The sequence below is a fragment of the Vigna unguiculata genome, chromosome 3 (genome assembly GCF_004118075.2).
Source record: "Vigna unguiculata cultivar IT97K-499-35 chromosome 3, ASM411807v1, whole genome shotgun sequence".
Lineage (NCBI taxonomy): Eukaryota > Viridiplantae > Streptophyta > Magnoliopsida > Fabales > Fabaceae > Vigna > Vigna unguiculata.
In genome coordinates, this window is record NC_040281.1 from 13,538,752 (window position 1) to 13,548,794 (window position 10,043).

Here is a 10,043-nt window from a genome sequence, read left to right on the forward strand (position 1 = left end):
TTTTATTTGGAACTTATTAAAATAAACCTAAAGAACTTATAAAACAATTATGTTTAATTTTATAAAATTAAGAACTGTTTAGATGAATTTTTTAAATAATTATTTGAATTAAGGAAGTAACATACTTTCTTTGTATATTTATTATAGTTCATTTCAATAAATTTCTTAGTAAAGCTTATAAATTACTACAATTTATTTCTGCAAGTTTCATCATCAGATCTGTGATATGATTTTTTTTGTGTGATTCGTAACCATTTATTAAATAAGTATTTAATTATGAATCAAGATAAGTATTCAAGGCGTAATAGAATTTGTTTTAGGAGATTTTTTATTGTCAATAAAAAATATTATTATGATGTAATATTACCAATAAGAATTATGACATCGTAGAAACTTGACCTCAGACGTTGTTCAATGTCTTGATTTTGTTAATGGCTACTTTGTACGGAAGATTAAGCAGAAGAAGCTGTTGTTATGCCTCAGCTTCTCTAACCCGTACCTATTGCACGTCAGGGCTACACCAACACAACAAATATATATCCAATCTGATTCGAAATGGTAGATTAAGAGAAGCGAGAGCTCTCTTCGATTCCATGAAGCACCGAAATGCTGTTACTTGGAATTCCATGATCAGTGGGTACGTGCATCGGAGAGAGATTGTCAAGGCACGCCAGTTGTTTGACGAAATGCCCCAAAGGGACATCGTGTCCTGGAATCTCATTGTTTCGGGTTACTTTTCGTGTCGTGGAAGTAGGTTCATTGAGGAAGGACGTAAGCTGTTTGAGCTAATGCCCCAGAGAGATTGTGTCTCTTGGAACACGGTCATCAGTGGGTATGCTAAAAATGGCAGGATGGACCAGGCTTTGAAGCTCTTCAATGCCATGCCGGAGCGTAATGTTGTGTCCTCCAATGCTGTGATCACTGGGTTCTTGCTGAATGGAGATGTGGATTTGGCAGTTGGTTTTTTTAAGACGATGCCTGAGCATGATTCGGCCTCTCTTAGTGCCCTTATTTCAGGGCTTGTTGGAAACGGTGAATTGGACATGGCTGCTGGGATTTTGCACGAATTTGGTGGTGATGATGGTGGTAAGGATAATTTGGTGCATGCTTATAACACCCTGATTGCAGGTTATGGTCAAAGAGGTCATGTGGAAGAAGCTCGGCGCCTTTTTGATGAGATTCCAGATGATCGAGGTGGTGGTGAAAAGGATCAAAGGAGGTTCAGGCGAAATGTGGTCTCATGGAATTCAATGATGATGTCCTATGTGAAAGCGGGAGACATAGTCTCTGCCAGGGAACTCTTTGATAGGATGGTGAAGCGTGATACCTGTTCTTGGAACACTCTGATCAGTGGATATGTTCAAATCTCGAACATGGATGAAGCTTCAAAGCTTTTCAGGGAAATGCCCAGTCCTGATGTACTTTCATGGAATTCGATAGTTTGTGGGTTTGCGCAGAACGGTAACTTGAATCTTGCAAGATATTTCTTTGAGAAGATGCCCCACAAAAACCTGATCTCATGGAATACGATGATAGCTGGTTATGTGAAAAATGAAGACTATAAAGGTGCTGTTAGGCTATTTTCTCAGATGCAGCTTGAGGGAGAGAGACCAGATAAACACACATTATCATCAGTTATCAGTGTGTGTACTGGGTTGGTGGATCTTTACCTAGGCAAGCAGATACATCAGCTTGTCACGAAGATTGTTCTTCCTGATTCACCGATAAATAATTCCCTTATTACCATGTACTCGAGATGTGGGTCAATACTTGATGCATGCACTGTATTTAATGAGAGAAAACTTTATAAAGATGTGATCACTTGGAATGCAATGATTGGAGGCTATGCATCTCATGGCTTAGCGGCAGAAGCCTTAGAGCTTTTCAAACTGATGAAAAGGCTTAAAATTCACCCTACCTATATAACCTTCATTTCGGTTTTAAATGCATGCGCTCACGCAGGACTAGTTGAAGAAGGGAGGATACAATTCAAATCCATGGTTACCGACTATGGTATTGAGCCACGGGTTGAGCACTTTGCCTCCCTTGTGGACATCTTGGGACGGCAGGGGCAGCTTAAGGAAGCTATGGATGTGATTAACACCATGCCATTTAAACCAGATAAGGCTGTGTGGGGTGCATTACTAAGTGCTTGTAGAGTTCATAATAATGTAGAATTGGCCATAGTAGCAGCTGATGCTTTGATCAGACTTGAACCAGAAAGTTCAGCTCCGTATGTATTGTTATATAACATGTATGCTAATTTAAGACAATGGGAAGATGCTGAGCGTGTGAGAGTTTTGATGGAAGAAAAGAATGTCAAGAAGCAAGCAGGATATAGTTGGGTAGACTGATTGCCGGTGACAACTTTATTGTTTTAGAAATCTTCAGTCTACAATAGATGTCAGATAATTTTAGTGTTAGAGATGGTCGCATTCAACATAACCATACAAATACTGTGATTAAGCAGATTTTAAAGTAGAATAATTGGTTTGAAAGGGAAGAAACATGTCTTCTGGCAAACATTCAGAGGTAAGAAAGAGGTGGTTTTTTTTTTATTTTTGGATGAACTTAACTTTGTGAATTAGTAGCGTAGTGGTATCAGCTGCCATAAATCTCAGCTTATTTTCTGTTTTTTTTAATAGATCAATTTGCCAGTGTCAACATTACGTGATTTCTACTTTGGCTGGCCGGAAGATTAGGTATGTGTTACTATTTTTTTAGTTGATCCTCAAATAAATATTTTATTATGATGATGATGATATGTGTGTAACCTTATTACAAGATGTTGATCCCGTGATTAACTTCATTTGGAATAACAATTTCATGATTGCATTGCCTTACATAAGAATAGAATGTAGATGGAAAACATAATGCAAATAAGTGTTTTGAGGACTGATTTATTTTTTCTAAGCATTCAGCACCCTTTACGAAATTGGATATATAGTATTATTATTAACAATATTATTTGTTTGTGCGTTCATTGGATCAGTCTTCCATATGCTGAAGGCGTCACTTGTTCCTACCTGTAAAAGAATTTTGTCTGCCATGAAATGTTCTATGTGGCTCTATTTGGCACTGGTAAAGTGCGTCGGAAGTTTGACCTAACAAACCAATATTTTGGAAGTTTAAGTGACTTTGAGGTTGCTGAACCAGTGTATACTTGGAAAGGAGTGGCAGACTTTAAAAACGAGGTGAAGTAAAAAAAATTCCACTACCCTACGTTGTAACCGGTACAGACTAAACTCTAATAAATTTGTACATAGGACACTCATTATATTTAGTTTGAATATATTATTTTGTTTCTCCAAAATTATTAGTTAAAATCTGTCAGCTACAAAGTATTATGGATGAAATTTATAATGGGCTGAACTTAGTATCCGACACTCTTCTGCAAATCATCACATTCTATGAAGTATGTTTTAACTCCCACAGGTTTCGATTTTTCAGTGATGTTTCTTATGATAAGATTGTTAGAAAGTGGGGATTTTGAAGAATCAAGTTCAGGAACTCGTTAATGGAAGAGATCAAAAATCAGAATTATCAATGGTGACAATTATTTAAAGTTAGAAAGTTATGAGTGACTAGAATTTATTCTATAAATATCAAAATTGTACTTAGTAATAAATGATGAAATTTATAAATACTACTTAAATCCTAGAGGCTCACGGATGAATGTGTTATTACAAAGTTCTCAATCATTTATTTCAGGTATTTTTTTTTTTTTAGGATTAAATATGTTTTTGTCTCTTAACTTTCAGTGAATTTTGTAATTAGTTCATTTCGAAATTTTGGACCAATTTAGTCCTTCATCTTTTGAAATACGTAAATTTAGTGTTTTTAATCAAATTTTGTTAAGTTTATTTGACATTTCAAGCGCATTTCATAATAGTATTTGACTTAACATTAAAGCAAAAATGTGTCAAATAGTATAAATAACTCAAATATAATCTTGGAATGCATATGAAACATCAAATAAATTAACAAAATTTGATTAAAATAATTAAATTTACGTATTTCGAAAGATGAAAGACTAAATTGATTCAAAGTTTCAAAATGGACTAATTTCAAGATTCACTGAAAGTTAAGAGACCAAAAATATATTTAATCTTTTCTTTTATTATTTGCCTGAACTTTCTTTTTTTTAGTACTTCTTACCTTTAATTGTGAATGCATAGACACTAGAACGTGAAATTCTTTTTCCTTTCCACAGGGACTAGGAGATTGGATCTAGTCATGAGAAGAATCAAATGCTTTTTACATCATCTCCAATAAGTTCGATTCTAAGTAACATCTTTATTATTTTTTTTTTAAAGATGTTTATAAGCATTCAATTGATAAAAATTTAACCACACCCATAACAAAAGATTTGTGGAAGATATTAGGCCTGAGCATATTATGCGGGCCAGTCCAAATCTGCCCGACCCGAGAAAAAAAGTTGTTAATGGATTAGTTTTAGACGGGTCGGGTTGTAATGGATAACAATATTCAGATAAAAACGGATCGTTGCGGTCGGATATGATTCTTAATTTTTAATTTCATGGATACTCGACCCGAATCAGCTACATATAAAAATTCAAATTTTATTTTAACCTAATTCTATCCCGTCGCACTGCTTCCCTCTCATCCTTTGTTTTTCTTCCATGCCCTTCGTCACTCTGAAGGTAGCCCTCACTCCTTCCCTCTCCTCCTTCATTTTTCTTTTGTGCCCTTCATCACTCTGAAGGATGTTCTTGGTGTCGAATCTTTTTGATTATTGGTGGTGTCGTTACTGTCGATGTTATGGGAGACGGTAGTGGCGCTATTGCTGTCGATGTCGCCGTGGTGGAGGGCGTTAGGGTTTTTCCCACTTGGTGGCCACCGTTGCTTTGGTTCCTTTTTTGTTCGTTTATTTCTTTAATGTGTGGCTACCTGTGGTTGTTTTGGTTCCTCTTTATTTAGGAAAATAAAAAATTATAGATTAAGGAAAGAAACTTTGAGGATCTGAGAAGGAGTGCAGCAAAGATGTAGTCAACCATTCCATGGCCTCCACCCTGCACGAGCTATTTTTCTCTGTTACCGTTCTTCGTCTTTCTTAAAAAAATTCTCTTTTATTTAGATAACTCGATATATCCATTCGTATATAATCGTACTTGAATCCGACTAATTCGGGACAATAATTGGTCGGATGTGATTTTAAATTTTCAAATTCAGATTGAGTCAGATTGAGATAATTGGATTTGAATCCGACCCAAACCGATTCTTGCTCACCCCTAGAAGATATAATGTCTCTAAAAGAAGTTTCTTCAAATTCATATAGGATTATATTTTCTTTACAATATTCACCATTGTCATGATAATCTCATAAAAACTTACTTGACTCACCCTACTGGCAGATTGCAGATTGTATTTGAGACTTAATTTACCACTGGAAAAATTTTAGTTTGCCTTGAATTTATTTCTTTTTTGTTTAACTTATTTGACCATTCTTTTTGTTTAACTTCCTATTTATTTCTTTCCATTTTTCGCAAAGATAAAGTTAAATTAATATAAAGGGATACCAGTATTACTCCAAGAATAAAAAAAATCACAAACATGTATTTCCCCTATGCATAAAATATTGGTTGCCAGACATAGTTGCATATGACATATTATATCAGTTACTTAAAAGAAAACAAAATACTCATAACACCCTACACATGGTTGCATGCGAGTCTTAGATGAACAACAGAGTCTTTCAACCAAAAAGTATTAATTATCCTTTCATGCGACAGAATACACATTCTAACAGTGCCATGCCTTTGGAAACTCTCTCAAACCAACAATGAATCATTTGCTAGGTCTCAAAATATGTATTGAAAAATGGATATAGTATTATTCTCAAAATTGGATATAGTTTTATTTTCAATAAATATTTTTCCTAATTCAAAATAATACATTTATTTTTCTCAAAATTATAATATTATAGGAATATAATTGAACATAGTTTTCATTTATTTATTAACTCCACTTTGAGGGATTAATTTATTGGTGCATAGTTATGTCTGGCCCTTGGAATAAAAAATGAGTCAAGAATTATCCCCTGCACATATGCCCAATAGCAGTTGCTCAAGCTAATCCATTCCCTATCATTTAAAGTGCAACAACCACATAACACCACAGCTTTTAAAACTTATGCAATTGTGCTAAGTAAATTTTAATCAAACAATCAATGAGGGGGAAAAACCTTTCCTAACAGGAATCCTCCACAACAGAGCAACTCACCCTAATTGCACTAACTGATATTTAAATCACTACTTTTACTTGCAACTCCCACAAATACCTATTATTATTAATCAGTGATCTTTGAACAGAGGAAAATAATATACTGAAAATCGAAAAATGGAGAATTAAGGATCAACTTTAAAATGAAATAAAATATCAGCTATGCTAACAATACTTCCTCTAATACTCTCTTTACTATTGGTTGAAATTTATTAGAAATCAAATTTTAACACGTTTCATTTGTAAATCAGGAAAATCATCATATGAGAAATGAGAACCACAAAAAAATTGTAATTTTCAATAAATTCTAACTAATAATATATTGTTACTAGCACTCAACCAAAAATATAGACCCATTATATATCATTCTATAATGATATAAAAACAATAGAGATAAATAGACAGAAAAATGACATACAAGAAAAAGAGGGAGGACAAAACTTTTAGTTTGGAAACCAAGGAGAAGATATGAATCTAACACAAATAAGAAAAAACAGGAAATAGGCAAAAAGGAAAAAAAAAAAAGGATAGAAAAGTAGAAAACAAAGACCACTTCGAGTTTTTGTGCACAGCAGATGAGGGATGGGAATGAACACGTGTGCAGAAGAGCAGAGGGAAGCAAATGGGGTTAGATATTGACAGCGAGAAGCATGAACTTGGTTTGTTAAGAATGAAAACAAAGAGGTAGGCTGAAACTTTTCGAATTTGGATTTCCTTTAGAAAATGTTTTCATGGAAAGCTGATCTCGAAATTTAAACAAATAAAACTAAAATTGATATTTTTGTCAGGAGTCGAGAGAAAGTTCTGAATTTCTATTTTAACCGTATGGCATCCAATGCATACAAAATAAGACGTTCTCACCAGTCCATTTAAAAACATAGAAATAGTCAAATTAAAGCATATTCAAACCAAAACATCATAAGCTTGCTATGCAAAAAAGTTAGTCGTTTCTTTGAGATGATAATCCATTAAGTGGTGGTAAAATACAGGACAGCAGAACAAATGTGCCATCAAACAGTTTGTCGATTTTGACTTGATGTTAGGATTGACAACAAAAGAGAAAAATTATAAAAATGATAAAAGACATCAGCCTGATAATAAACATATCTTCATTATAAGAGTTGAACATTAATGATTAAGGTGGAACTCCCTAATCGGTCAAACAGATCAATCTTAATTAATACAAAATGATTCTCAATAATCAAAACATCTCACAGAATGAAAATAAACATAAATGGCGCACCATGCTTCTCAAAAAACTATCCACTACATTGAAGACAAAGCATATATGGCTGTGCTACAGGAAACTACCAAGAAATATGCAATCCACTAGCTGTATAATCAAGAAAACAGTGTAAGGCTCGTAATCCTTCATCGTTTATAGACAATTAAAAACAAAAGCAGATTGACTTTTCTTGTGTCTGAGGGTTTTCCTTTGCACACTAAAGAATAATTTGGTAAACTGAAATGTGAATACATTCACCTGTGAACTACTGAGCTGAGGTAGAACTAGAACCAACATTGCCCAAACCCATCTTCTGCCCCAATAACGTAAGCTGCTCTACAAATTCGACTCCAGTTAGAATTTCCGTTGTTCCATATATAATATGCTTGGCAGGCTGCTGATGTTGTGCAAGCTCTTGCAGACTACAATATTCAACATAATTACCACCACCAATCATGAACACAATTGCTTCCTTAAATGGTCCTTTCAAATGGCTGCTACTTGCTCCTGAACCAGACTTAGGAGCCCGGGGATCAAAGGAAAGGTATGAATCTGTTTCAGGATTTGGCCTACCTTCAGTCAAGGCCTCAACTGTTCTTGCCAATGCTAGCTGCCTATCGTTAGATAGAAGGTTTTTTACACCAGCTGTCACTGCACTAATTGATTGCCCATAGAGCTTCTCAGCCCAATCAACAATATTACTTCTGCTGGCAGAGTTCGCTGATGCCAGTGAAACATTCAACGACTTGATCTTCTTCACGTACTGAAAAGCAGCAGGATCAACCTCAGACTCTCTCAGAGCTGCTTCCACAGCCTCTACTTCAGACTGATTAATGGTTTCAGATGAAATAAGATATATGATGGCAAACCTAAGCTTATCCATCTTTGTTCCCTTCCCCCTGAGCACACCAAGCAGGTCACCCCTTTCAATGCCCCCTCTAACCAACATGTCATTCTCCTTCTTAGCATAAGAATCAAGGGATCTCTCCTTGATCTCCCCCAACAACACGGTCGCAATGTTCGTATGTTTATCAATCACCTGCTTTCTCTCAGTCAACTCAGGCAGAGAATTCACAGCATTCATCAAATGCTTCGTGTTCCCAATCAAATCCGTCCCATCAAACTCAGCACCATGAGTCCCACCAGTCCTCTTATTCACCTCATCCACATCCTTCTTATACTTGTTCAACTGTGTCTCAATCTCAACCGCAACCTCCGGGAACTCCAGCGATCCATTCGCAACCCAAAACGAATCAGCATAATCCAACTCATAAGACCTCATACCACCTTTCTCCCCCTGCACACTCAGCCTATTGAGCTTCAACCCAAGCACATCATGAACAAGAGGCCGGTAGCGAAAATCATGCTGAATAGCCACCGGCAACTCAAAATTCCGGTCAAAAATACACAGCACAGGGCGCTGAAACGAGCTCACAAAGTTCCCACCCTCTGTAAACAAATTATTCTTGGACAACAAATGATCCCTAATGCGCTGATCCAACGCAGAAGCAACCATCTCAGCAGGGCCGCCACGCGGGCAGCGGATAACCGGCACAACAGAGAGAGTGGCCAACACGCAAAACAACCCACCAACGATCTTCTCAACAAGCTCCTCGATTTCCTTGTCTCCAGCAGAAGGGTCATTGAGTTGAACATAACAAGATTTGTGGGCCAGCGAAAAAAGGTTATCCTCTAGGGTTACAAACTCCAGATACTGATCGTGGACCTTGGAGATTCGCTGAATTGAATCCGAGTTTAGGGTTCCGGCGGCGAGGTCTTCGAGGAGGGGCCGGGGGATGGAGGTGGAGAAATTGAGGTGGAGGCTCTGGTAGAGTGCTTTAGACGCGTCCGAAACGATGCGTTGCACGTTGGATTGGTTAGGTTGGACGAAGTACACCGCCGGAACGTCGTGAACGGGCTTGCGATCCTTGTCGATGAGGAAGTAGAGGGTTACGCCGTGCTTGCGGAGGTCCTTGACGTGGATCAAGGGGGAGAGAATGTTCTGGCAGAACTTATCGTAGATGAGGATCTTGTACACTTCCTCGTTGGCCGTGCCGGTGGTGGCGTTGAGCGGCTGGTTGAGGTTGAGCATGCGCGCGATGCATTCTGAAACGCCAATGGATGGTTAGCGTGGCAATTGAAACGACGGGGCTCATTGGGAATCGGAAAATGCAGAGATCGGAATTGAGAGTGATTACCTGTTTGCTTCTGACGGAGATTCAGAGACATGGCTGTGACGGCGGAGCGATGGGAATTGGGGTTGCTGAAACGGTGGTGGATCTGGATTCAGATATAAATACACTATGCATTCTCTCTTCCTCTTCTTACACCTATTTCTATTCAACTCTTTTTTTTTTATTATTATTATATTTTTTTAATTTTGCTCAACGTTAAGTAGCTATCCTAATACTACCAATTTTGTTGTTATTTAAAATATTGTCACAGATATTATTATTATTATTATTATTTTGTCTAAGACTTCTTTGTCAAGGAAATCTGGATAAGTATTTTTCCAAAACTTTTACCACCACTATTTTAGTAAACAACCGCCATTTTCTTTACTCTCCCGGTACGA

At 36.7% G+C, this 10,043-nt stretch overlaps 2 protein-coding genes across 2 annotated transcripts; one reads left to right on the forward strand and one right to left on the reverse strand.

Moving 5' to 3' along the window:
• Nucleotides 1-362: 362 nt before the first annotated feature.
• LOC114176557 (pentatricopeptide repeat-containing protein At1g62260, mitochondrial) lies at nucleotides 363-3,584 on the forward strand. The gene is made up of 3 exons (XM_028061632.1): nucleotides 363-2,532; nucleotides 2,646-2,702; nucleotides 2,993-3,584. The coding sequence occupies exon 1, from the start codon at nucleotides 432-434 to the stop codon at nucleotides 2,352-2,354; it is 1,923 nt and encodes a 640-aa protein (XP_027917433.1). The 5' UTR covers nucleotides 363-431; the 3' UTR covers nucleotides 2,355-2,532; nucleotides 2,646-2,702; nucleotides 2,993-3,584.
• Nucleotides 3,585-7,394: 3,810 nt separating this feature from the next.
• On the reverse strand, nucleotides 7,395-9,822 carry LOC114178063 (SEC1 family transport protein SLY1). The gene is made up of 2 exons (XM_028063752.1): nucleotides 9,667-9,822; nucleotides 7,395-9,574 (listed from the first exon to the last, which is right to left on the reverse strand). Exons 1-2 carry the CDS (start codon nucleotides 9,695-9,697, stop codon nucleotides 7,734-7,736), a joined length of 1,872 nt encoding a protein of 623 aa, XP_027919553.1. The 5' UTR covers nucleotides 9,698-9,822; the 3' UTR covers nucleotides 7,395-7,733.
• Between the last annotated feature and the right edge of the window lie 221 nt (nucleotides 9,823-10,043).